At 46.2% G+C, this 27,401-nt stretch overlaps 2 protein-coding genes across 9 annotated transcripts; one reads left to right on the forward strand and one right to left on the reverse strand.

The window, feature by feature from the left end:
* Positions 1 to 209: 209 nt before the first annotated feature.
* Znf260 (zinc finger protein 260) lies at positions 210 to 9,709 on the reverse strand. 5 transcript variants are annotated; one of them, XM_055594872.1, is made up of 3 exons: positions 9,653 to 9,709; positions 5,970 to 6,287; positions 210 to 3,028 (listed from the first exon to the last, which is right to left on the reverse strand). In XM_055594872.1, exon 3 carries the CDS (start codon positions 2,579 to 2,581, stop codon positions 1,358 to 1,360), a length of 1,224 nt encoding a protein of 407 aa, XP_055450847.1. In that variant the 5' UTR covers positions 2,582 to 3,028; positions 5,970 to 6,287; positions 9,653 to 9,709; the 3' UTR covers positions 210 to 1,357. The 5 variants fall into 5 exon arrangements, with proteins under 5 accessions (XP_055450847.1, XP_055450850.1, XP_055450851.1 ...); XM_055594875.1 differs by lacking the exon at positions 9,653 to 9,709 and adding an exon at positions 6,828 to 6,879 and having other exon boundaries at positions 6,119 to 6,287; XM_055594876.1 differs by lacking the exon at positions 9,653 to 9,709 and adding an exon at positions 6,828 to 6,879 and having other exon boundaries at positions 6,039 to 6,287.
* A 6,728-nt stretch (positions 9,710 to 16,437) lies between these two features.
* Znf382 (zinc finger protein 382) lies at positions 16,438 to 27,071 on the forward strand. 4 transcript variants are annotated; one of them, XM_055594862.1, is made up of 7 exons: positions 16,484 to 16,549; positions 16,874 to 17,012; positions 19,890 to 19,963; positions 21,628 to 21,767; positions 22,374 to 22,466; positions 24,611 to 25,976; positions 26,488 to 27,071. In XM_055594862.1, exons 2-7 carry the CDS (start codon positions 16,998 to 17,000, stop codon positions 26,600 to 26,602), a joined length of 1,803 nt encoding a protein of 600 aa, XP_055450837.1. In that variant the 5' UTR covers positions 16,484 to 16,549; positions 16,874 to 16,997; the 3' UTR covers positions 26,603 to 27,071. The 4 variants fall into 4 exon arrangements, with proteins under 4 accessions (XP_055450834.1, XP_055450836.1, XP_055450838.1 ...); XM_055594859.1 differs by lacking the exon at positions 16,874 to 17,012 and having other exon boundaries at positions 16,438 to 16,549; positions 21,641 to 21,767; positions 26,488 to 27,070; XM_055594861.1 differs by lacking the exon at positions 16,874 to 17,012 and having other exon boundaries at positions 16,438 to 16,549; positions 21,641 to 21,767; positions 24,614 to 25,976; positions 26,488 to 27,070.
* The last annotated feature ends 330 nt before the right edge of the window (positions 27,072 to 27,401 follow it).

Genomic DNA, 27,401 nt, shown 5'->3' on the forward strand with positions numbered 1-27,401 from the left:
TTTGTTATTTTTATTTGGAACCTTTCTTTTTAATTAAAAGGAGATATTTAGACATAGAACTAAAGAAGTATTTAATTACCTGCTCTGTCACATCTCGTTTCTACAGAATTCCACCGCCACTGTGACAGCAACAGCCACTTTCTGGGAACTGAATACATAGCCTCCCCATTCTAGTTTTAGACAAAAGTTTCCCGTAAACTGATGCTTAGTACTGGGGTTGATAAGTTGGTTTTATTCAGATTTACATAGGAAAATGACAATATATCCATTGCTTCAATCTTCTCCACACTGATACACTGTTTTGGTTTGCTGTGAGCACGGATTCCATCTGTTGTACTTTACTGTATGACAGTTACATTTTCTTCTTTATCTACTTCACAAGCGAAAAACAGAGACGCCCACCTTCCGCTACCAAGATGCATGCTGTGATGAACAGACTAGCTGGTCCATGGCTCCCCACACAGGCATACCAACCCCTTGAGAATAAGTATAAATGCTCAAGATTAACAGCTGAGGATTCTAGAACCTAAAATTTGTTTTCTCCTCCAAGGTCTCAGAAACCGTCCTCTTAGAAAATTCTGACACAAAGTTTTGCTTTCTGCAGACACTGGAATTCCCAAGAAATATTTAATAAATTACATCAGAGGCCTCTTATTTTCCCACACAAAGAGTTAATGATCCTGAGATTATTTTTTAAGTCCTCCACGATTTCCCCATTGATCTAGGATATTGCCACAATCAGTTACCAGTTTCCCACGAATTCATCCATGTTTCCAGATTCGACATTCTGTTCTGACCTCAACTTTATACAATTCCATCAACAAAGACTTGAGCTGGCATGGTGATATCTGTAATTGTAGCAATGGATAGACAAGTAAGTGGATTAACAGAAACATGAGGACAACTTGGACCACATGGTGAGTTTGAGGTCATCCTGAGCTATGTACATAGGGAGACCCTATCCCAAAATGCCTTCTTTGAAAAATGATTTTCACAAATTATCTATATACCAAAGCATATATCAAAAATATTTTTTTCCTCTTATTTTCAAACCTTTATATTGCTGATATTATCTTAATACCTTTGATAATCTTCCTAAGACTATCCTAATTAAGACCACTGGACTCTAAGTTCATTAAGAAGGATCCTACAATGGTAGCACTAATAAGGTTTATTGTGAGTCTGGGAAGTATATAATACTGTAATATATCTTATTAAATATCTTTATATTTTAAGCTTTTAAGTCACTACAGAAAGATTTCTCACATTTGTGTAACTTCAATGTAAGATAAATCTTTTGATATATTAATCATACATTCTGCTCAAGCTTTCCTGTATCTAAGGCATTCATAGAGTTTTAATGGATATGGATTCTCTGGTGTCTAATGTGGTGAGACTTCTGGCTGAAAGCCTTCCCACACTCGTTACACTGATAGGGTTTTTCACCGGTATGGATTCTCATGTGTAAAGCAAGGGTTGAGAACTGAGAAAAGGCCTTCCCACATTCGTTACAACCATAGGGTTTCTCGCCCGTATGGCTTCTCATATGCACTGTAAGAGATGAACTCTGACAGAAGGCCTTCCCACAGATTTTACATTCATAGGGCTTATCACCTGTGTGAATTCTCACGTGTACAATAAGTGATGTAATCCGAGAAAAGGCTTTCCCACATTTATTACATTCGTAGGGCTTTTCGCCCGTGTGAATATTGTGATGTTTGATAAGGTACTGTTTCTGCCTGAAGATTGTTCCACATTCATTACACTTATAGGGTTTCTCTCCAATGTGAATTTTCTCATGCTCAGTGAGATTCGATTTGCCACTGAAGGCTTTTCCACACTCCTTGCACGTATAAGGTTTCTCTCCAGTGTGACTTCTCTGGTGTCTGATGAGGCTTGACTTCTGAATGAAGGCTTTCCCACACCCTTTACATTCATATGGTTTCTCTCCAGTATGGATTCTCTGGTGTATAATGAGGTTTTCTTTCTGGCTAAAAGCTTTTCCACACTCATTACATTTAAAAGGTTTCTTTCCACTGTGGATGTTCTGGTGTTTAATGAGGTACTGCCTCTGACTGAAGGCTCTTCCACACTGGTTACATTCGAATGGTTTCTCTCCAGTATGAATTTTCTCGTGTTCTTTGAGATATGATTTACCATTAAAAGCCTTCCCACATTCCTTACACGCATATGGTTTACTGCCCACATTTCTCTGATTTCTAGTGAGGGCTGTCACTGCGACGGAAGTTTTCTCACACTCATAGGCTTTCTCCTCAGTATGTTGTTTCTGGTGAGACAGCAAGTTTGCTCTCTGGCTGAAGGCTTTTCCACATTTACTGCATGTGTAGGATTTCTTCGGTGCGTGGCTTCTCAAATGCAGAGTAAGTGAGGCGACTCGAGAAAACTCTTTACCACATTCTGTACACTCATGCAGTTTCTCTCCACTATGCATTTTCTTATGTTCCACAAAGTTCTGTTCCAGGCCAAAGGTTTTTCTACATTCGTTACATTCATAAAGTGTCTCTCCGGGAGCAAGTTCATCATTCAGGAGATCTGACTCAGGCTGAAGACTTTCCAGCATTCTGTTATGCACAAAAAATTTCTCCTAGCATCTACTGAGAAAGGATGAAAGCTTTTCCACATTCACTAAATACATATACTTTCTTTTCAATACTAAATCACAAGTATCTAGTGACGCCGAATATGGATGAGAGACTTTTTATATGAGAAACCTGAAACGTGGTTACAGAGGGACTGAAAAACAGCACTGTCTTTATGTTAATCGTTCTTTTTTTATATTTTCTTTCATTTTCACAAATAAATTATGGATGTGTGTAAATGATAGTTCAAAGTCTCTTTAACTGAGTCCCATATTTAGGAGAGAACTCTTGAAGAACCCAGAGGAAATACTTCGTTTCCTAGGTTTTCCGAATTTGTTCTTAGTCTATTTCTATAGAGAAAGATGAGACTTAACTCACAATTCTTTCCTCCCGTGTCCTTATCAGTGTATAAACTCCACAGGCTGTTTCTAAAAGACAACAACAAAAACAAATCACTGAAAAGAATTAAAGGGTAAAAATGTTGGTGTCTAGAATGCAGTAAATATTCAACAAACTAGCTTGTCATTATCATTAACATCCTTAACAACATATGAATTCTTCCTTTAGCTAGAAAAATGCAGAAATGTGTCATTAAAGAAAGACTGTTTAAATCACACATGGTTGGTCACACTTATAATCCCAGAATTTGGGACACTGAGTCAGAAGACTGACATGAATTTAGGGCAAACATGAGCTAGACAGTGAATTCTAGGCCAACCTGGCTACAGATGAGACACTGCCTTAGAAACAAGACAAAATAAAGCAAAAGACACAAATGACTTAACTACTGAATGTAGAGGAATTTTAATCCAGCAACATGGCAGCTCTGATCACATCCAAAGTCCTTCTAGGTCTGTGTGATCCAGCTGGAATCTAGGTACACCCTTAGGGCACACCTTTAACCCCAAAGATGTTTAATTAAGGGACAGACAAAGTGATGAATCAGAGAAAGATTTGACAGAATAGAAATGCCCAATTTTCACAAGAACAGCACAGGAAAGGGAGGAGACTGAAGAGAGGGCAGGGAGAGGCGGTCAGATCAGTTCAGTCCCATTGAGTGGAGCTGAGTTTGATGCAGTTCGTCTCTTAAGAGACAGTGCAGTGGAACTGAGTTTGTGGCGTTCAGTTCATGGAATTAGGGGCCATTGTACTGGGACAGCCGTACAGAGACGGGTTGCAGAGAGAGAACAAGCCAGGTGAAGACAGAGCAAGCCAGAGAATGAGGAGCCAGAGGATTAGAACATATTTTTAAAGTTAGTATGAGGCCAAGCAGAGCAATTTAGTCAGAAGCCAAGAGAAGCCAGTTCCAGGCTGAATCAGTCACCTTGGAGAGGAGTTTTGAGTCAGAAGACCTGAGCTGAACCAGCCAGCCAGAGTTCGGAGAGAACTGGAAAGGGTGAGTGAATTCAGCAGTGAGCCTCCAAGATGACAACTACATGAGGAGAATAAAAGTAACTTTTACGACTGAAGCCTGGTCTTTTGGTATGGAAGAAAGCTCAAACACAGTAGCATCCCCAGATGCACACAGCTTTGATTGCTTTTAAATGGAGCGTGCACATATCATCAGTAAGTAAAATAAGAGACAACATAAAAGACGAGGCCACTACCAGGACAAACACTTAAGCCTGGTAGGTGCACCGAGTGCCAGGACAAAAACAAACACACACAGGAATTTTTAAAGATACATTTGTCTCTTATGATTTCTTGAAATTCCACTAAAATAGTAAAAGGACTAAGGGGGTGGGGAAAACGCTCATGAAAACTAAACACTGGTGGGCAAAAAGGATTTATAAAAACTAAAGGCGTAGACAGCACTGAGCTAGTTTGACTAAAGAGACTACAAGTAAGAGTACCAAGCAGGGACAAAATTAATTTGTGACAGATCTTAACAAAAAGATTACACAGGTGAGTTAGAGAGATGGCTCAGAGGTTAAGAGCACTGGCTGCTCTTCCAAAGGTCCTGAGTTCAACTCCCAGCAACCACATGGTGGCTCACAACCATCTATAATGAGATCTGGTGCCCTCTTCTGGCATGCAGGTGTACAGGCAGGCAGAACACTGTATAACATAATAAATAAATAAATCTTGAAAGAAAAAAAAAATTATACAGGCAAATGTATGTAATGCCTGCACTTGGATGACTAAGGCAGAAGGACTGCCACAAGTTCAAAAGCCAGTTTGTGTCCAAAATTTGTTTGAGATAACTTCCAGGTGGCCTGGACTATAGAATGAGACCTCCTGTCAAAAAAATCAAAACCAGAGTGATATAATTTGGGAAGAATATATGTTTATACATTGAATATAAATGAACAGCTGATAACCCCAACTCTTTTCCTTGTTTATTCAGTGTGTGTGTGTGTGTGTGTGTGTGTGTGTGTGTGTGTGTGTGTGTGCAGGTACCTTTGGAGAGCAGAGGCATCAAATTCCCTGCAGCTAGGCACAGGCTTTGCGCGCCACCCAACAAGGAGTGCTGGAAACTGCACTCAGATTTCATAAACCAGCAATTGCTGGTAGAAGTTCTTGTGGAATGTATACATTTGACCTTGTCCATTCAAATGCTGATTTCTCTACCCCACTATCTGGTTTCAATCCGGACATTGCATTGTGATGCTTATTCTAAGAATCACCTGTCTCAAGTGTGTGTAAGCATGCTACCATTTGTTCTCTGTATTGCCAATAAAAAAACAGCCAGCCAATGCTGAGCAATGGAGAGAATAGGGTGGGACATCTTGGTCTGGAGAGGAGAAAGGAGGCATGGGAGGAGAGATCCAAGAGGAGAGGACCTGGAAACATCAGAAGAAATGAACTGGACCTAAGATTTAACTAAAAAGCAAGTGTAATGTGGGAAATCTAAATGGGAGGAAGCTATGTGGGCTTTTCAATGACAAGAATTGTGTTATGGGAGTAGGCGCGTAGCTTGGTTAGTTGATTGCTTGCTTAGCATGCACCTTCAAAGTCCCGAGTATGTGGATTCTCCCTGCAGGAGAAGGTGTGTCACTGGGAGTAGGTTTTGAGGCTTCAAAGGCCCACACCAACCCCCGTGCTGCTCCGTCTCAGAACAGGACGCGGTTCCCATACTGTGTTGGTCAGAGAGCAGTAACAAGGCAAAAGATCACATGTTCATGAGAGATGTATAGGTTTTTTTGTTTGTTTGTCTTACACATTTGTGTGTGTATCCACACAAGTACAGGTACCTACGGAGACTGCAGTCATAGGTCCGCGTGGAGCTAGATACAGCATCACTCATTAATCTTAAGCCTGCAAATGAAGCAGAGGGACCAGCGAGCAACACGGAAGACAGAGGAGCTGCAGGAGGTGAGGAAACGGCCTCAGAGTCAGGAGGACCGTCTGGGAAGTTCACTGACCTACCTAATGAATGCTCAGCAACTGTCCCTCCAACGGGAAAGAGCTGATCGCAGTAAACAAACAAACACACACCCGTTGGAGGTTGTAAACTCTCGAGGAAGCTCTAAGGACATTAAGGCATCATAAAAGGCTTCATTCACCGGCAGACTCACGTTTCTTCTCGGCCACACACTGTCTTTGTTTGAACGGAGCAACTCAGGACTCTGATGCTGTGTCTGTAAATCAAAGCAGCAGCGGCGAGGCAGGCTGGAGGCTGAGGACTCTCGGGAGGATTGAGGGGTGGAGAAACTTCAGCTCCTGGGGGCCCAAGAGGAGGCTGACCTGTGAAAACAATGGAGCAGCATGAGGAAATGGGCCCTGGTGCGAGCATGCGCACTTGGCATTCACGCTAAACCATATTCTACTTAGAGCCAAAATGTACTTCAGATGTGGGTAACAGAAGGAACCTCATTTCCAGAATTCACGTGACACAGGGGAAATATAATGCCAACTTTCCAGAGTTTGCCCTAATTGCCATCAGAACATGATTTCTGAACAGACTGTGCTCCCAAGTCATGACGTCTAACTGTTGTCTGTCATTTCCCCCCAAACACAGTGTTTTTTTTGGTTTTTGTTTGTTTTATGAGGCAGACTCTCTGTATAGCCCTGGCTGCCCTGGAACTTGCTCTGTAGACCAGGCTAACCTCAACCTCAGAAATCTGCCTGGCTCTGCCTCCCAAATCAAAGGTATGGGGTTAAAAGCAGGCACTACCACCACCCAGCCCCAACAACATTGAGTCACGTGTGATGGCACGTTTCTCATGCTAGCAACTTGGGAAACTGAGGTAGGAAGGCAGAGAGTTCGGGGTCAGACATGGCTACCTGTCTCAAAAGAAGCTAACAGAGGGTCAGGGAAATGGCTCAGTGGCGAACAGTAGTTAGGTCCATCTATGTCGGTGGCTGTGACGTCCGGCCTGAAGTCCAGCCTCAGGGGCGGAGAAGGAACTGAGGGAGCAAGCTGCTTAGCAGCATGAGACAATCCAGGAACCCTGAATGTGGTGGGGATCGATGGAGGGTGACTCCTCATTCTCCCCACCCCCCCACAGGCATGTACACTCATGGGCACATGTAACCCCACCCTCCCACAGATGCCCACATATGTGAAAAACAGGCACACGCACAAGCACAACCCCCCCCACACACACACCTTGAAAAAGAAAGAATAAACTGGTATGAGTGGGCGCCCAGGAGGCGGAGGCCAAAGTAGCAAAAGTTCAGGTACATGATAAGCTCCAGCCTTGCTACACTACACGAAAGCCTGTCCTTAAAAAGTTAGAGGCCTGAGCAGTGGCGACGCACATTTTTAACCCTCACGCTCAGAGGGCAGAGGTATCTCTAGGAGTCTGAGGCCAGCCTGATCTACACTGTGATTCCAGGACACCAGAGTTAAATAATGAGGCCCTGTCTTGAAAAACAAACAAACAAACAAACAAAAAACCTAAAATGAAAAGGGGGCTGGAAAAATGGATCACCAATTAAATACGCTGGCTGCTCTTCCAGAGGAACCAGGTTCAGTTCCCAGCACCTACTGGGCAGCTAGCAATCATCTGTAAACCCAGCTCCAGAGGATCCAGTGTCCTCTTCTGGGCTGTATGCATGTGGCACAGAGATACACATGCAGGTGAAACAGCCACACACATAACATAAAATCTAAAAGAGAAAGGGCTGCAGGAGACCTTCTTTGGCAGAGAGGCTCGGGGGTTAAGGCCGCTTCCTGCTCTTGGCAGAGGACCCAGGTTTGGTTCCCCGAACAGACATGTTGGCTCATAACCACCTGTAATTCCAGATGAAGGGAATCTGACATCTTCCGACTATAAGACACCAGAAATGCACATGGTCCTCATTTATACAAGCAGACAAGATACCCAGACACGTAAGAAAACACGTCCAAGTACTTATCCCTGAAAGATTCAATCCCTGACGAGGCCAAAGGCAAAACAAAAACACCTATTTTCTTTTAAAAGTCACCAACCATCAACAACATAAACAAACAAACAAGAAGCCAAACATGGCAGCATACAGCTGTCCACGGAGGAGAGGGCGGAGACAAGGGGATCCCGGGAGACCTTGGACCAAGGCCAAGCCAATGGGTTCCCCGTCCAGGAGAGACCCTGTCTCAAACAGGGTCTCTCCAACAGAGAGCCATGGAGGGACCCCTGACATTTACCTCTGCCCTCTATGCCCCGTATACACACACGTCCACAAGCACTTGTGCACATACCTGACTTGTGCGCACACACTCACTGACCCTGACACTTTACTTTTTCACTTGATTGAAAAACTTGTTAAGGGGCTGGAGAAACAGCTCAGAGGTTAAAAGCATGTACAGCTTGCTCTTCCAGAAGACATGAGTTCGGTTCCCCGCAGCCACAAGCCACTGCTTGAAAAGACAGATCCAGGAGCTTGGATGCCCCCTCCTGGCTTCCATCGGCACTCACAAACATGCCCACAAATCCAAAAGCGCACATAAATAACTCTTTAAAATTAAAGTCTTTATAAGAAAAGCGGAGGAAAACGTGTTCTAAAAATAAATGTGACAAGCCAGGCGCGGTGGCACACACCTTTAGTCCCAGCACCCAGGAGGCAGAGACAACTGGATCGCTGTGAGTTTGAGGCCAGCCTGGTCTACAAATCAAGTTCCAGGGCAGCCAGGGCTACACAAAGAAACCCTGCTCTACATAATAAACATATAAAGTAATAAATAAATATTGCCATGCGGCAGCCATAACGACGCAGGCCTTCAACCCCAGCACTTGGGAAGCAGAGGCCAGCCTAGACTGTACAGTGAGTTCCGGGATAACCAGGACTATGAAGAGAGACCCAGTTTTTCTGCTTTTTGTTGTTGGTGGTGGTCATGATCATTTTTTAAGGATGACAAAAATACTTAGATGAAAATCTGTACGTTAACAAAAGCTATCTGGCAAGAGAAATATCTGGACAAATTAAGGGTCTTAATTTGCCAAAGTGCCTTGCATATTGACAAATTTGAGTTCGAAACAGCTTTCTTGCCGTTCTCTGTGCCAAAGGTGAGACAATTATTTATCTTCCTGATTCTATGGCATCTGTAGCAGTGGAAAGTACCGTCTGAGGGGTATTCCGTAAATTAGGGGCAACGCAAAAATAACCTAACCGGAGTTTCTCCAAGTAGGAAATGAATGCCTAGTGATGCGTAGGCACGGGAGCTTTTGGAAATCTGTTACAGAAACACATTTTTTTTCCCAAAGGAGCCCTGGGAAAACATTCCACTTTGAACTGCAGTGCAGACTTGTTTTAATTTTTTTAAATCACTTTTACAACTACTCACTCAATCCACCCCTCTCCCTCTCCCGCTTTCCAGAAGAACGCGTCTGTATTTTCCAAACGCGGCAAGTGTTAGAAACCCACCCGCGTACGCCCACCAACTGGAACCCAGCTTCCCGCTAACTCGGAACAAGCCGAAACACACCCTCCCGCGAGCCCACCCGGGCGTCGGCCTCCCCGCCCCCACCCACGCGAGTTCTCCGCTCCGCGGTCGCCGGGGGCGGCTCCCGTCCCCTCCGCCACCCTCGCCCTCGCAGCAGGGCAGACCTTCCCCGACGGCTACCCCGGCCGGCCTCAGCCCGGGGACACGCAAGCTAGCCCCGCGGAGCCCCGCAAATAAAACTCACCCAGACAAAGGCGATGATGGAGAGCCGCGACGTCTGCGCCTGCGCACTCCCGAAGGCCTCGGCCCAGCGGGGCTTTCACTAGTTTTTTTTAAATACTGTGGACTACATTTCCCAGGATTCTCCGGGGTAATAGTTGATTTTTTTTTTCCCAGCCGCTCTCCCCGGTGGTGGCAAAGGAGTAAGGGGCTCAGATACTGTTACTTTTACTCTGTGCTACCAGAAGGGCAGTGGTGTGACGAGGTGTGCAGCGAATGCGGCCCAGAACACTGACTAGGTTTTACACGCCTCCAGGGCGAGATTCCAAGCAAGGCGTGACCTTCCCGGCATTCCGGGGGGCCGGGCGCCATCTTTGCCACCGTGGTGCACTGGTGCGCTGCGGAACTACATTTCCCAGAAGGCACCGGTTGTTCCCATCCTCAGGCTGCGGAGAGTTGTACCACACTCTTGCGGGTGAACTCTAAACTCGTTGCTACGCTATCACAAACAGACTCCAGACGGGAATTGAGACGGAAAAATTGGGTACAGGCGAAAGAGGCAGGAAAATTAGCTGTTGTGGAATGAATTGTGATTTTTGTAACCGTATGCCCTAGGGTTGTGACCATGTGTAACAGTATGGAAACCAGTTTGCAGGTGTGCTGTGGTGTCTTGCGGGGTGTTATTTAATGGGTAACCTTGGCGTTAAGTCCCCAAACCGGGACACATGAGCCGCGCTGCCTATGAGGATATAAAAGCAGCTGATGTCCACCAGTCTCTCAGCACCCCTAGTACCTGGTATAAGTGTTACAGCGCTGAGTGGAGAGGTCTCAGTGAACAACAGACCAAACAAGGGATTTATTTAGAAAAACACACGACGGCGAATGCCTTGCTAGGGAGAGAAGCAGCAAAGAACTGAGCAAGAGGCGAGCTTCCGAAAGGGTTAGGGAGGGGGCGGAGCTTTCCAGCGGGCCTGGGATTGCTGGGATTTTGTGGCCTGATCTTGTTTTTTGTTTTGGTTTTGGTTTTGTTTTGTGTTGATGTAACTGAGAAAAATGACAGGGCTATATTTGTTGTCCTTGTAATAGTACCAAAGTGTGTCTGAATCTCAAGACGCTCACACCATGTGTTGGGACTGCATACTGGCCTTTTATCCCACATCACAAAAGGGGCCAGCCAAAGAATAGCCGCAACTGAGGTAAAAACCCAGGTACCCTCCTTTAAGGAGGGTAGGGTAGGTTTTTGGTTGGTTTTTTTTTTTTTTGGGGGGGGGGCTATGAATGTTTATTGTCATTGGGAAATGATTATACGTTATTGATGGTCTTAGAGAGCAAGCGTGATTAATCTTAGGGATTTCTCTCTTTTCTGTTCTCTATCTTAGATAAGGAGAAAAGGGGTTGAAAAGAAAGAAAAGGGAGTAAAGGGATATTTTATAGGAATAATAAGACAAACAGTAGATTATTAAATCTACTCAATTTAAGGTTTTGTTTGTTATTCTCAAAGATACTCATTGGTGTATAGAATTTTGTATATTGATACAAAAATAAGTCTATTTTGATACATTGGTATAAATTTTAGTATATTAATACAAATTCAAGTTTACATTCAATCCTTTTAAACTGGCATTACAAATTTAGGGTATTAGGTAATGCAAGCTAATTGTTAATCAACTCATAGTCATGTCAGACACTAGTCTAATTTATCACAAAAATATACATCCTAGGTTTAACAGATAGATACAATTTTATAGATAGGTAGATTATATAAGTCTTCAAAAACCTCAGAGACCTACAGAACATGGCATTGAAAAATGTTTTTATTATTTTGCAGATTCTTTGACAATGAGACAGATCATCTCCTTGCAGCACCCCGCCTACCTCAAAGATGATCATCAAATAACCTCCATATGGAGATGGCTTCAAATGTGGCAAACCAGCCACTCAGGCAAAAAGAAAACGCCCTCATTTCATGATAGACAGAATTCTGCCTAAAATGGGCAAGCTTAAATGCAGGTCAAGTCAACTGCCAAACTCTGCCAAGACAGGGTAAGCAAGTCCTAAATAGTTCCTGCTTTATATATATGTCTGTTAAATACTCTGATGCTGAAGATAATGCTCCAGCATTATAGAGAGTTTTAAATGGCTGTTCAGGCAACAGACTGTCCCTGCCAATTTTCTATTTTTTTGAAGCTACTAATATGTACTTCCTATTTACTCAAGTAATTAATTTTATTCCTTCTCAAGTCTCTGGTGGGGTTAAAGACCAGATTGCCATAGTATTACAATTAGCTTAGTTGCTTAGGAATTAAAAAGGTCTAGATAGATGTTTTTATGTTGATAGATACAAACTATAAAATAACTTAGGTACAAAACCTTAGACCCTCATAGAAAAAAAATATGATTTTTTTTCAAGATTGCCAATTGTAAGCCTTGGCTATTGGTTTTTATAATTGTTTCATAATTATTCTCATTGTAAAAAAGATGGCTTTTTTTTAGATAGAAAGGGGGAATTGTTAGAGGTTGGTCTGATGTGTGTTCCTGGCCTTAAGATCTGGTTAAACCTATCCTTGTTTTGTAAACCTGCCTAAGACATGTCTGACTGGCTGATTAAACAGCCTCTACCTGGGCAGGGCAGAATGGCATAGTCACGGCTAAGGTTCACAGGCTTTTGGAGTTCAAAAGAGGATCATGGAAAACAGACGAACCGGAAGACAGGAAGAAGGAAGACGCCATGATGGGTTAGCCTGGAGAAGAAATCTCATGGATCTGGGAGGAAGGACTCCAATAATGGTGTGATAAAGCCCAGATGGAGAATAAAAGCAAGTATGTCAGAGATTTTATCTGGAAGATAGGATGGTTAAGGAGGATGTCATTGGATGGGGGCTGGAAGATAGGATGGTGAGGTGATTTAGACAGTGTAAGTGAAATATCTGCCCAGCCCAAGGTAAGTCAGTCAACTGTGAATCGAACAGGTGTCTGAGTCCTGTTATTTGTGATAGCGGGTTAGAGAATGCCGCCATGATGATCTTAGGGCTGACAACACCTTTCTATTATTTACTACAATAGACCCTCTACCTAAGTGCTTAATAAACTCACTTTGTTTCACCTTGGCTCACCCTGAAATTCTTCTCTGTGGTTACAGTCAAAGATCCACTTTGTCTCAGTAGCAGTCACTAAGAGGGGAAGGAATTCCTCAGGCTGCTGCTGACTCACAGTGTCTATAATCAACCAAATACATGCTTTACAGATGGGAGGCTACTTAATGTTCTCCACTTCATTCCTACTGAAGGCGGTTTTCTCATGTCTTTACCGTTTCCAGGGGATGTAGCCTTGAGTTCTGGGCTTACCCTTTCTTACAAAGCTCGTCTATCACAGCCTGCAAATGTGATTAGTCTTCACAAAATAATTACAACATGTCCAGAAAGAAAAACTGTTCCTGATAATCGGATCTAACTAGGCAAGAAGTTGAAGTCATAAACAGAGCTAGGCATGGTAGCATGCACCTAAAAGCCCAGCACTGGAGAGATTAAGTGCTGGGTCAGAGAGATCAGGGTCAGGAGTTCTACTCAGCTACGAAGTGAGTTTGAGGCCAGTCTGGGCTGTAGGCATAAGGTGATTGTGCAATTCAAATGCTGATTTCTGTACCCTCATACCTGGTGACAATCCTTGGTCTGAGAATCTCCTGTCTCAGTGTCCTGTAAACACTGCTCCCCAACTGTCCCCTGATACATCAATAAAGCGGCTTACGGCCAATCACTGATCAGGGGAGAAAACAGAGCCAGACTTCCTGCCAGCCGGGGTGGGGGTGGGGGGTGGGGTGGAAGAATAACGGATTCAACCACAGATAGACGTTCAGGAGGGACCAGAAGGGAGAGCTCCACAAGAAAAGCTACAAAATGATTTATGCTGGGAAGAAGCCAAATCAGCTCAGAGGGTTAAGCGTTGAGTAGTAATGGCTTAGTTATTGTGTTGTGAAGCTTATTATTAAACAAATATAAAAGATTCTCAGTTATTTGTGTGATAGCCGGGTTAAGAGAGAAACTGAGAAACAGTTTTATAAAATTCACCTTAACACTGGGCTAAATGAGACCTCTCAAATTAACAAGTTAAAGAAAATATTAATAAAAGATAATCTTATTCCTTGTCCAACTCATACTTATGCATATTCAAAACAACTAGCATTTTTGTTTTGTTTTGTTTTGTTGGATTTTTGGTTTTCAAGACAGGTTTTCTCTATGTTGCCCTGGCTATTCTAGAACTCTTTCTGTAGACCAGGCTGGTCCCAAACTAGCAAAGATCCTCCTGCCTCTGCCTCCCGAATGCTGGGATTAAAAGCCTGCTCCATCACCTCCTGGCTGTCAACCAACATCTTATTAGCAGAAGTTATAAATCCATTTTGGCAGTGTGGTTGTGGGTTTTTGTTTGTTTGTTTGAGACTGAGTCTCACTATTTAGTTCTGGCTTATCTGGAATTTACTATGTAGACCAGGCTGACCTTGAACTCACAGAGATCTGCCTGCCTCTGCCTCCACCTCAGATTAAAGGCATGTACAGATGTGATGTAGTTATACGTGCAAGGAAAACACCAAAGCACATAAAATAAAAAAAATACTAAAAAATATTTACCTTATGTGTATGAATGTTTTGCCTGTATGTATGTCGTGTACCACATTTGTACAGAGTCCTTGGAGGACAGAAAAGGGCTCCAGATGCCCTGCAACTGGAGTCTCAGCTGGTTGAGAGCTGCCATTTAGGTGCTGGGAATTTTACTCAGGTCCTCTGGAAGAACAGCCAGTGTCCTTAACCATTGAACCATCTCACCAACACCAACAATGCTGTTCATTCGCACAATGATATCTTCCAAGAAATTTGGTGTTGGGAGATCAGTATGATCTTGTGGAAACCACTTAATCTGTGAAACAAATTTTGAAAACATTTCTGAGTACTGCTTCACATAACAGTCTTCCTGCTCAGCTAGTAATTATGAGTGAATTGATGTATAATTCCCAAAGGCGTACATATTAAAAAGGTTCATTTGAATATCATTAGTATTTCCTTTTCCCCTACATGCACTGAAGTATAGTAAAACTAGTTCCTTGGTCGAATTCCTTTCACAACTAAGTTAAAAGAGTATTATTCAAATAATTAACAGGAATTGAAACAGAATGTGGCAGTGTATACCAAATTATTGATAATGAATATTCCTTTAATCCTAGTACTCCGGAGCCAGAGGCAAGCAGATCTCTATACCTATACATGCATATATACATACATGTATACATATATCTACATACTATCTTTAAAAATATGCTAGATGTGGTGGAGCACACCTTTAATCCTACGGCTTGGGAGGCAGAGGCAGGCATGTCTCTGTGAGTTCAAGGCCAGCCTGGTTTACAAGTGAGTTCCAGAACAGCCACGGCTACACAGTGAGACCTGTCTCAAAAGTGTGTGTGTGTGTGTGTGTGTGTGCGCGCGCGCGTGTGTGCGTGTATGTGCCAGAGGACAGCCTTGGGTACCCCATTTCTGGAAGTGTCCACTTTGAGATTTTGAGACAGGGTCTCTTCCTGAGCCCTTGCGCTGCTGACCCTTCTAGGTTGTGCTGTCAGTGAGGCCCAGGGATGTTCTTGCCTGCCCCTACAGCGCTGAGCTCACAGGCATGCACCATGCCCTGTCCCATTTTTCCTGTGGGTACCAGGATTGAACTCAGGCTCTCATGCTTGTGCATCCAGCAGTTCGGTGTGTAATATTAATAGTCACCTTGTGTCAGTAAAAATTTAAAGGTCAACCTGTGTTGGTAAATATTCTTTTCACTGAGACTTTTAATTAAATATCCCTAAAATACAGTAAAAGCTGTACACATTGAAAGCATTTTTTTTTTTCCTAAAGAATTGGGAAAGAAGTCTATTATGAACCCTTTGAGGAAACAGGTTGGAAAATGACAGGCTGCAGCACTAAAAACAAATGAAACGAAGCTACAAAGTCTCGTACATTTTAAAATCATTTCATCAATATGACATGCTTTTGATAGTAGCATTTTCCTTCAGAAGAAGATCCTGCAATTGGGATTGACTAGCGCTTTTAGGTGGAATATTGTTTGGTTCAAAGCGGTCGATCAGTAGGGCCTGATCATCTCCTTTTTCCACGGAATGACCAGTTAATCCATCGCATTGGCTGTAAGTCATTGGGAGATCACCGATGAATGACACAGAACTTCCCAGACGATCATTGCAATCCTATTCTTGGCGCCTCAACATCCCATCTTCGCTTGCACTTTAATTTGGGCGCAATTCCCGTTCCAAGAGCTCCATACTGAGCACAAGGCTGTGTTAGTTATGTAGGAACCTTCTTCACCCTAGGTTTCACATATCAAGTTCCTGTGCTGTGGCGCACGCCCGTGATCTCAGCACTCTGGGAGGCAGAGGCAGGCGGGTCGCTGTGAGTTCGAGGCCACACACCCCTATATACATACATGTGTCAGCTTCTCCCATGGAACTTTTCGCATCCCCATCCCTCCCCCACGCCTTCTGTGCATGACCCCACGGGAGAGCCTCCCTCCGAGGTCCGGGACTCGGAAGCGCCACTTCCACTCCGCACACGGGGGACGCAGCGCCGGGGGAAGGCGACCCCGAGGCCGGAGGTCTGGGTGGAGCCGACTCGGGCGGCAGCCGAGGGGTCCCCGCGCGGGGTGAGCGGGGAGGCGCGCAGCATCTAACGGGCCGCCCCGGAGGCTCCTGGGAGAGCGCACCCCCGGCGGGTGTGCGCAGGCGCAGACGGCCGAGCCGCGGCGGGGGGTGAGGCCGCGGGCCGCCGGGGAGTCGGGAGAGGCCGGGACCGCTGCGGATGCTCCGGGTCTCCGCGGCCACGCAGAGAGCGACTCCGCATGGGGAGGCCGGGGAGGAGGCCGGGAGGCCGCCCCGGGCCTGGTAACTTGCAGTGAGCGGGGAAGGGAGACGGACCCCGCACGCTGATCCGTAGCCCCGGGCCTCGGGCGTGGCCGTGGGCGTGACCCCGGGGATGACTGCGGAGCCCGCGGGCGCGGCGCTGGGTCGCGGGTTTCAGCGCGCGGAGGCTCCGACTGCCGCTGGGAGCGGGTCCCTGGGCCGCACGAGCGTGGCGTGTGGGGATGTGGGGTGCACGCGGGGGTCTGGCTCCCTCAGCTCGTCCGGGTTGGGGCTTGGGGGGCGCGGGGGACACGGGGATCGTATCCCCTCGCGTGAGAGAAAGATGGATGGCGGGATCTTGCTTAGGATCGCTGCGGCACGCGTCTGTCTTTACACGAGGTGTGACCGGTCTTTGAGACAGATTGAAGGGATTTGTGGACGTGATTGGAAGTGACTTTGCCTGGGACTCCGTCGCCTTCTGTCGTCGTGAATGACGCGTGACGCTGTAGGTTGGTTTTCTGGGGCATGTTTGAAAGGTTCAACACTAACCACGTGTGTGTGTGTGTGTGTGTGTGTGTGTGTGTGTGTGTGTGTGTTGGTTTTTGTTTTTTTGTTCTCATGATTTTGTTGTCTGCGTGCTTTGGGGATTTTATTTTATTTTATTTTTTCGAGACAGGGTTTCTCCGTGTGGCTGTCTGGGACTCACTCTGTAGACCAGGCTGGCCTTGAACTCTCAGATGGCCTGGGATTTTCAGGCGTGCACAATCACCTCGCTTGTAATACCCTTACTATTTAGATGACTGACTTATGCTGAATGATCATGTATGTGTATTTTTTAAGACAGGTTCATTAGGTATCCCACGTTGCCACTGACCTCACTCATAGCCCAGGATGGCCTAAAACTCGGCAGTGATCCCCCTGCCTTAACCTCCCCACTGCTGTGCGTGCACCGCCGGGCCTGGAAATAGTTTTACTATTTGATTATCAGATTAGTAGCCAGCCAGCCTGCCTTCAAAGGTTTAACTTAGCAAATATACAGGTCCTAATGCTGGAATGGAATAGGTAAGATTTTCAGTGCCCAGCGGTGAGGCCGACTACCGGGAAGCAGGGAGTTAAATACAAACTGTTGGAATGGTGTCCCTGGGAGCCTGCGGGAAGAGCAGCTGCTTCCATCCATGACTAGCACTTTCCACACATCAAAGTGGATCTTTCCCTTCCCGAACACTATAATAGTTATTTCATGCGCTTTTGCTGCTGAGACCCGTGTCAACACAGTGATTGATGTTGGAGGAGGTCCCTCACAGTGTTTTCAAATGCTGATTTCAGTGCCCTGAGATCTGGTTTCCGTCCTGCCACGGGCTTTGTTGTGAATGTTGAAAGGTCTCCTGTAGACGTGTGATGATAAGGAATGTTCCCCAGCTATGCTGATTGCTAATAAAGATGCTGAAGTCTATGACTCGGCAGTGGGAGGTAGGTGGAGCTTTAGGTTCCTGGGTTTGGGTTCGAGAGGTGAGGATGGGAAAGGAAAGAGAAGAGGTAGCAGGAGGGGAAGCCAGAAAGAAAGGAAGGAATCGGAATCACCGTGAGGCAAGATAGACAATGAGCTTGTGACCGTAAGGACAGACTGATATGGGGGTCAACAGATTGGCACGTGGTTGTTGGCTCTCGTGTGGGCTTTAAAAGTACTAGCATTAGAGTAGCTCAGAATCTGCCCAGCAGAGTGTCTACAACATAATAGATCATTTGCTCTCTGTGTCAATTCTTGGGGAACTAGCTGGCTAAAGAAAATTGCTGCCTAATGGTTTTCTGTATTAATTAATTTGTGGAAAGAATATTATTCTTTCAAAGAATAATTAAGAATATTATACTTTCTACACAGTAATTAACTTCGGCAACCAGAATGTTCACTGTAGCCGTCAGCATGCAAACTTTACCTAACCCAGTGGGCCCCCAGATCGGCAGGAGCGAGCGGTTAATTCCTTTTCTGTGTCCACATCTACACTACTGGAATGTGTTACGCAGTACTTCCTTCTGGAGTTAATGTTACTAGGAGGTGACACTTGTAGAGCATGCATAGCTTCCTTCTCAAGATTTACTTATTTCATGTGCTGTGTTGTGCCTGCATGAGTGTACTGCAACCTGTGTGCCTGGTGCCCGTGGAGGTCAGACGTGGGCGTCCCCCAGAGCTAAGGTTGCCAATGTCTGTGAGCCGCCATGTTGGTGCTGGGAACTGAGCCTGAGTCCTCTGCAAGAGCAGCCAGTGCTCTTAACCACTGAGCCATGTCTTCAGTCCCTAATTATGCTGCTTCTTCTCCTTCTTCTTCAGTTTTTGAGACAGGGTTTTTCTGTGTAGACTTGGCTGGCCTGGACTTTGTAGACCAGGCTGGCCTTAAACTCAGAGAGTCTGCCTGCCTCTGTCTCTGCCTCCCAGGTGCCTCCTGGCTCTACAGGCGTGCTCCACCAAGCCCAGCTCAACTGTGCCTCTTAAATAGTGTGATACAAGTAACTCGATAAGGAGATGAAATGGAAAGTATAAGATCCATATATTTTCAAGCTATGGAGAAGTGTGACATATGACCACGTCTTTTGAAGTATATGGAGAAAGATAACACATGATAAAGATGGCCCTTGCTATTAGTCCAGGAAACGTTGATTATATAGTGTGAGACGTTAGCTAAACACAGTGGACAGGACATTTTTCATACTGCAAAGCTGAATAAGAGAAACTAAGGAAAGTTATTTGACTCCTAAAATTATTTGCATCTTAAACAAAAAATAGGGCTTGAGATTATGTTGAGTGGTTAGAATACTAGGGAAAAATCAGAAGATGTGTCAGCTCATTAGGAAACGGACCCACAGCAAAGGTGAAACAAACCAGATATCATTACAAAAATGGGGAAATTTAAACTCATTAAAGGAAGCTTCTCACAATAAGAAACATATACCTCTTAATGACAATCTAGAATAGATAAAGATTAAAGGCTTCTCACCTATGTTCACCAAGGTGTGGGAAGGCAGTTCTGTGTGCTCCTGGTGATGGTGTCAGTCAATGGAAGGAGTATGAAGAAGTCAGGTTCGGGCAGTGTTGAGCACAGGGCCGAGAGACTTGCTTATGCTAGCATGTGCTGTCTGCCTCAGTCACATGCCCAGACCTGTTCAGTAAGCCTGTGCAAGTGTCAGCAGGCTCCATGGGACCCGTCTTAGCTCAGCATAGGACAGCGCTTTCCACCCTGACCCGGTCCTGGGTCTCGGGAGTGTCCTCAGAGTAGGCCCCGTGTGGGAACAGAGGAAATGTATGCAGACCTAATGAAGTTATTCTGGGAGATCTACGTTGCGCGAGCTTCTTCATGGCTCCTTACGGGCTCCATCTTTGCCTTGCCAGGACTCTTCCCTTTTCCAAAAGAGGAGCTGGGACGGCGAGGCTCTCCCCTCACACATCTCAAAGCCATGCCTAAGGTGAGGTGATACCCCTTTCTTTTCTTTCAGGAGATAGGATCATTTGCTAAGCAACCTTGCTTCGGCAGCCTGGGGGTTGGGATTTGCTTCCATGAAATGTTTTTCAGATTAGGGCCAGGGTCTCTAGTTAAGGTCCAGAGTAGAAAGACTAGTGACCCTGGGGATGGCGCCTTCCCAAATCATCTCCTCTGGGGGGCTCACCTGCCTCACGGATTCCAATCCTGCTGCCTAATTCCAGCCTTCCACAGGTATACCTTCTGTTCAAGGCCAGTGTTCACAAACTGATTCATTGTATTGTTCGTTGTCTTCTTTGTTCATCTTACAGAATTACTGCTATAATTAAAATGTCTCAGTTTAGAGAGAAAGAAATTATTGTGCTTGAATTAATCCAGTTTATCTTGATACTGATTTGAAATCTAAGTTGTGAGGTCATGTGATTAGTTTGTGGGAGGATGTCCTGTCTGTGAGGTTTTCAGGGCAGACAGTTGAATATGAACTGCTCCAGAAAGCTGAGGCTGTGGAGCTGGCCATGGTGATCCCAGCACATTGGGAGGCAGGGGTAAGAGGGTCCTGATTCGAGGCCGGCGTTGCAGAGTGAGACCTTGTTTCAACAACAGTAGAAACCAGAGCTTGTGTGCCTCCTCTGTGATCTGAGTGTATGTATGTGCATCATGTGTGAGCCTGGTGACCTTGGAGGTCAGAAGAAGGAGTCCATCCTTTGGAGCTGGAGCTGCAGACAGGTGTGAGCCACTGTGTGGGTGCTGGGAACCAAATTCCTCTGTAAGAGCAACAGGTGCTCTTAACCACTGAGCCTTCTCTCTGGCCCTCCTCCCTAATTTTCTATTGGTTCTGGTGTGCCAGAAATTTCTACCAACTGTGACTTGCCTGTGGAAATCTGTTCAGTAGTCAACACTATTAGAAAATTGTTATTTTCTGGTTGCTGTCGTCTAAAATTTTACATCCACTTGCAGAAAAAAATGCATGTGCCAGTCCACTCTTGAAGTAGTCTGTCCTTGATTCAAGGGCGGTACCTTGTCCTGTTTTCTTTCTTTTCTTTTCTTTTTTTCTTTCATAAAATTCCTCATGTACCAACCTGTAAGGTATTGGTTTTCCCTAAGCATTAATTGGTTCTCTGCTCTGCTTGTGCTTTCTCTGTATACACAGTCAAGACTACATTTAACTTTGACTCCAGTGACTGTCAAATACCTCTCCATTCTAGACAGCTGTCTGGACGGGGCATCAGAAGCGTGTATTCAGCACGCAGGGGCTGGGGTTGCAGCTCAGTCTCCAGAATGTTCTCTGCATGCGTGGCCCTTCTGGCTCAGTCCATAGCACCACATGAACCCCTGGCGTGGTGGCACAGGTCCCCAGTCTTAACGCTCTGGAGGTGAAGAGAGGAGGCTTAGTAGTTGAAGGTCATCCCCCACTGCCTAAGCTGTTCCAGGGGACCTGGTGCCCTCTTCTGGCCTCCTTAGGCAGGGCAGCCATGTGGCACAAATACCATATCCAGGCAAATACTTAGACACAGGAAGTAAACAACCCCAAATTAAACATCTTTTTAAAAGACTGCGATTTCAAAACTAGTTGAGCCTCACTCACTGCCTGACGAGTCCCCAGCACTTAGTTCCGACCATTTCCAATAACTTGAGGATGACCTGCCGCAGTGTGCCCTTACAGGGATCAGTGTCGTTCAAGGACGTGGCTGTGGACTTCACCCCCGAGGAGTGGCAGCAGCTGGGTCCCGCCCAGAAGGCCCTCTACAGGGACGTGATGCTCGAAAACTATTGCCACTTCATCTCTGTGGGTAAGTGGCACTCATGTCCTTCCAAGCATTCCCAAAACAGAGACGTTTCAACCTGGTGTGACAGAATGTATGATTTTTTTTTTTTTTTAATTTTTTGAGCCACGTCTCTCTCTGTTATTCTGACAGTTCTGGGGCTTGCTGTGTAGGTCAGGCTAGCCTTGAACTCACAGAGATCTTCTTGCCTCTGCCTCCTGTGTGCTGGGATTAGAGTCATGGGCCTCCACGCCCAGCCCAGTATACTATTCTTGTAAGGGTTTATTTTTATTTAATGTTTATGAATGCTTTTGCCTGGATGTATGTATGTGAAGCATGTGTGTGCTTGATCCCTGCAGAGGCCAGAGAGGGTGTTGAATCCCCTGGAAATGGAGTTACAGATGGTTGGTTGGGGGTGCTGGGAATTGAGCCTGGGTGCTCTGGAAGAGCAGCCAGTGTTTTTAATGACTGAGTCATCTCTGAGCCCCAGAATGAATGATGACTGACATTAATTTGTACCCCAGCTACCACACTGAAGTTGTGTCTTTCTCGGTAGTTTGGAGGACCAGCAGCTTAAAACAAGTCTGTTTTCTTTTTTCCCCTTCCGTCCTTCCTCTTTTTCTTCATTATCAGGATTTCACATTACAAAGCCTGATGTGATCCGCAAGTTGGAACAAGGAGAGGAGCTATGGACAGAGAGAATTTTTCCAAGTCAGAGCTATCTAGGTAAGTCATAGATACAAAAATTTTGTGGGACAGATGGACATACGGCCCCGTGCTAGAGCACCTTACATGCTCAAGGACCTGGGTTTGATCTCCGGTCTTCACTAGAAAACTAAAGTCCAGTGTGGAGGGTGGGGCAGAGCCTTTGGGCTCGGAGCCTGGAGGTGCTGAGCCTCAGGTCTGACGGTTTTCGGGGTTTAGGCTCCCTGTGTTAGAACGGTTCTGAAGTGCAGTTCGCCACTCTAAGTTTTGCGCATGTAGCTCAGCGGCGTGAGCCACATTCACACTTTGTGCAGTCGTCACCACTCTCAGTTCCAAACTCTTCATGTCAGAACTGAAACCCTGCTGGGCGAGAGTCGAACGCCTTTAACCCCAGCACTCAGGCAGAAGCAGGTGGATCTCTGTGAGCTCCAGGACAGCCAGGGCTACAGAGAGAAAACGCTTCTCAAGCAAACAAAAACAAACAAACAAACAAACAAAAACCCTGTACTCTAAAACATTAGCATCTGGTTGTCCATGTTCCCTGGCAAACATCATTCTAACTCCCGACTCCAAACTACTTGGATTTTATTAGGGATTTGTTTGTAAATAGAATCCTATGGTGCATGTCCTTTCTGTGTGAGTTGGATTCCATGTAATGTCCTCTGCTATCATCTGTGTTGTAGCACGTCAGAATTCCTTGTTTTGTAAGGCTGATTCATATAGTATTGTCCACTTTGGCTTCTCCTTTGGCATCTCCTTTTTCTGTTAGTTACATGGATTATTTCAGCTTTTGTGGGTGATCCTGCAATATGCACAGGTGTGCAAACAGCTTTGAATTCCTTTGAGTGTACACCTAAAATAGAATTGTTGGCTCATATGGTAATTCCAGATTTAGATTTTGAGAGATCGATCACCCAGCTGTTTTTCACAGAACAGCACCATTTTTTTTTTCATTCCTACCATAGTGTACAATGGTCCCAATTTCTGCACATTTTTACCAGAATTTATTGTTTTCTAGATCTTTTCCATAGGGCATATGAATTTTTGTGTTTTTGTTTGTTTGTTTGAAAGCCAGGGTAACGCTGGCTCTCCTAGCCATTTTCAAATACCAGGTCTTTGGGGCTGGAGACATGGGTCAGAGGTTGACAGTGCGTGGCTCTTTCAGAGGACCAGCCCCCACACCAGGCAGCTCAACCGCCCACTGCGTGCGCCTCCAGTTCCAGGGGACCCTCTGCCCCACACTGCCCTGATCACGTGTACTCGTGTACATCCCCCACCCAGAGAGAGGATATTTTAAATAAACAATTACCAGATATTTGAAATATTTCTTGAAATCGGTGATAATTTTATTCCAGCTTCAGAAATGCTTTTCTAATTTTTTCCAATTTCAGATCATAATTTCATTCCAGTTTCCAAATAATTAGACTTTGAGGAGTAGAAAGACTGTAGTAACAGCTTGTCCTTGTGAATACTTCTTGGGGAAGCAGTATAACTTCATTTACTAAGAGAATCAAATTTCCAGTTTCCTAGAAGTACAAATAAGTGGACTTGTACTTGCATTAAGTTTTAGACTCTAGAAAATGTGTGCGTTTCATTCCTGCTATCATTCTGTACTGCAGTTGACCCCTACTCTGCTTAAAAAAAAAAAAAAAAAAAAAAACCCTAGGTAAATAGGGAGACCCTGTCTCAAAACAACAAAACAAAAAACTATTTAATATCATTGCTGGACTCACTTTATTCTGTATGAGTCTTCCCATTCTACAATCCTCTATCTTTTGTCTTTGTTTTTATCCTTGCATTTATTATACTTTTTCTATGCAGGTAGCTAATAGTTGCAACATAATGAAAATGTAACTTTAGCCAGGTGAGTTGGGCGGGGGTGGCATAGGCCTGTAATGCCAGCACCCAGGAGGCAGAGGCAGGTGGATCTCTGTGAGTTCGAGGCCAGCCTGGTCTGAGTCCAGGACAGCCAGGGCTGCAAAGTCATCCACATTTGGCCACATCAGTTCAAAGTCGACTTTGTCTCAGAAAAAAAGAAAAGAGATCATTTATTTTCTCCTCTCTGCCAACCACAATAATGAGCAATCATGGTGTGAATATATACAAACGTATATATATTCATATATGCGTTTAAAGTGTTGCTAATTAATTACATTCTTTTCTAGAAGATGAAGATGTTTTGGTGGAATTCAAAGACCCCCAAGACAGGCATCCCAAATCAGTTGTAATCATCAACCACAAGACGCTAATGAAGGAGAGAAGCAGTATTTACGGGAAAACACTAGGCAAGAACCACATTTCCAGAGCACTGTTAGAGTATAAATCTGACGGGAAGGTTTTGGGGAACATTTCGGAGCTCGTTAGTACAGACGTAAACCCTGTAGGGGAGGCGCTGGGCGCCAGTGCCGAGTGGGAGCGACGGCTCCTGGATTGCACGCATGAGCAGGCCCAGCCCGCGGTGGCTCTGCGCAGGCCCACCGCGCCGCCGCCGCTCGCGCACCCCCGGGCCCTCCGGACCCTCGAGCAGCCGTTTGCCGGGGGTGCCGGCCCGTTCCCCGGGAGAGGATTCCCCCCGGACAGAACTCGGCGGGGAGACGCGGCCTTCGGCTGCGGCGAGGACCAGATCGCCTTTCTGGAAGGGTCGGGCCTCGGCGGCCACGCGCACGGCCTCCTGGGGAGGAGCCCCTCGGCAGGCAGGTACGGGAAGCTCCTCTGCAGGAGGGCCGTCGTGGCGGTGCACCCCCGCGCGCAGGCCGGGGAGAAGCCCTTCCGCTGCCCCTACTGCGGGAACAGCTTCCGCCGGAAGTCCTACCTGATCGAGCACCAGCGCATCCACACCGGCGAGAAGCCCTACGCGTGCGGCCAGTGCGGGAAGGCCTTCCGCCAGAAGACGGCCCTGACGCTGCACGAGAAGACGCACACGGAGGGCCGGCCCTACCTCTGCCTGGCCTGCGGCAAGGCCTTCCGCCAGAAGGCCACGCTCACCCGCCACCACAAGACGCACACGGGCGAGAAGGCCTACGACTGCGCGCAGTGCGGCAGCGCCTTCCGCAAGAAGTCCTACCTCGTGGACCACCAGCGGACGCACACGGGCGAGAAGCCCTACCGCTGCGCCGAGTGCGGCAAGGCCTTCATCCAGAAGACCACGCTCACCGTGCACCGCAGGACGCACACCGGCGAGAAGCCCTACCTCTGCGCCGACTGCGGCAAGTGCTTCTGCCAGAAGACCACGCTGACGCTGCACCGGCGCATCCACACGGGCGAGAAGCCCTACCGCTGCGCCGACTGCGGCAAGGCCTTCCGCCAGAAGGCCATCCTCACCGTGCACCGCCGCGTTCACACCGGCGAGAAGGCCAACGCCTGCCCGCAGTGCGGCAAGGCCTTCAGCCGCAAGTCCAACCTCATCCGCCACCAGAAGACCCACACCGGAGAGAAGCCGTACGAGTGCAGGGAGTGTGGGAAGTTCTTCAGCTGCAAGTCAAACCTCAGCGCACACCAGAAGACCCACAAGGCCGAAGCCGCGAGAAGTCCGTGAGTGGGGCGATTTGATTTCATTTGTTATTTATTTTTTCACTTTTTTTTTTTTTTTCTTTTTTTGAGACAGGGTCTCACAGTGCAGCCGTGGCTGGCCCAGAACTCAGTATGTGAGGACCAGGCCGATCCCAGACTCCCAGAGATCGCCTGCCTTCTGCCTCCCAAGGGCTGGGATTGTAAGTGTGTGCCACCATACACAGTATTTTTTTTTTTTTTTTAATGGCTTTTTCCAGACAGCGTTTCTCTGTGTAGCCCTGGCTGTCCTGTACTAGCCTTGAACTCGCGGAGATCCACCTGCCTCTTCCTCCCAGACTGCAGGGATTGCAGTGGTGCGCCACTGAACCCGGCTTCACGTTCTGCCCCTTAACTTACCACACAAATTCTACCGGGCAAACTAATAACAAAAAAATATTTAAAAATAAAGGCTTTACTTTTTTATTACTAGGTTCAGTAGACTAAACTGACCTCTGATAAACTTCTATAAATACTCAGATCTGCTTATTTTCAGTTACATCCCTCATGAATCAGTATACACTGACAGATGGAACTCGTCCGTGTGGGATAGAAATCCATCGTTACCTCCTCGGATTTCACCAGTTGTGAATTATGACGGCGTGGATTAGGTTTTGCTCATTATATAAAAGTGGACTGTTTGTCGTTGGTTCTTTCCCACACAGCCTGTTTCTCTCCGTGTCTGTCTCTGGATCCAGTCTTGAGTGCATGTAGCAGAAAGCCATTTATTTTTATTCTGTGTAGAAACCCATTATATAGACATACCACTTGTGCCCGTTCAGCTGTTGGTGGGCTCTTACATGTTTCGTTGCTATGGTCATAATAAAATGTACACGCGTGCACTTTTATGTGCCTCAAGGAGTGGAATTTCCGGGTCTTAGGGTTTATGCATGTTCAGTCAGCTGTAGTCGCTGCTGCAGCTCGCTCACAGCACGGATGATGTGCTGGTGGTTCAAACGACAGAGTTCTGGCATGGAGACATGGCCCCGCAGCGACCGGGAACGGGCTGCTCTTGCAGAGGACTGGGGCCTAGTCCCCAGCTCCCACTTGGTGGCTCCCTGCTGGCTGTAACTGCAGTTCCAGATGACCCAGTACTCCCCTCTGGCCTCTGCAGCCACCGGGCTTCATGAGGCTGCACATACATACATGCAGGCAAAACAGTCACGGAAGTCGCAGGCTTTGTGTTAGAACCGACTCTAGCATTACTGGGGAAAATGGGACCGAAGAGAATGTGTATACAAAGGCTTTTAGCCACAGCCCGAATCTTTTTTTTTTTCAACATTTTAAAAATTATCATTTATTACAATTTATTCAATTTGTATCCCGGCCGTGGTCCCCTCCCTCCCTCTTCCCCTCTGTCCTCCCCTAGTCCACTGATAGAAGAGGGCCTCCTCCCCTTCTGTCTGACCC

This window comes from Psammomys obesus, unplaced genomic scaffold (genome assembly GCF_907164565.1).
Source record: "Psammomys obesus unplaced genomic scaffold, mPsaObe1.curated_primary_1811, whole genome shotgun sequence".
Classification (NCBI taxonomy): Eukaryota; Metazoa; Chordata; class Mammalia; order Rodentia; family Muridae; genus Psammomys; species Psammomys obesus.

What these genes read in the sequence shown, in the direction of transcription:
- Znf260 (XM_055594872.1), bottom strand. Translation starts at nt 2,581, where the DNA reads ATGCTGGAAAGTCTTCAGCCTGAGTCAGATCTCCTGAATGATGAACTT.
- Znf382 (XM_055594859.1), top strand. Translation starts at nt 16,507, where the DNA reads ATGGGGAGGCCGGGGAGGAGGCCGGGAGGCCGCCCCGGGCCTG. An exon ending in GGGAGGCCGCCCCGGGCCTG is followed by an intron (nt 16,550 to 19,889) that starts GTAACTTGCAGT and finishes TTGCCTTGCCAG; the next exon opens with GACTCTTCCCTTTTCCAAAA. An exon ending in TCCAAGTCAGAGCTATCTAG is followed by an intron (nt 22,467 to 24,610) that starts GTAAGTCATAGA and finishes ATTCTTTTCTAG; the next exon opens with AAGATGAAGATGTTTTGGTG.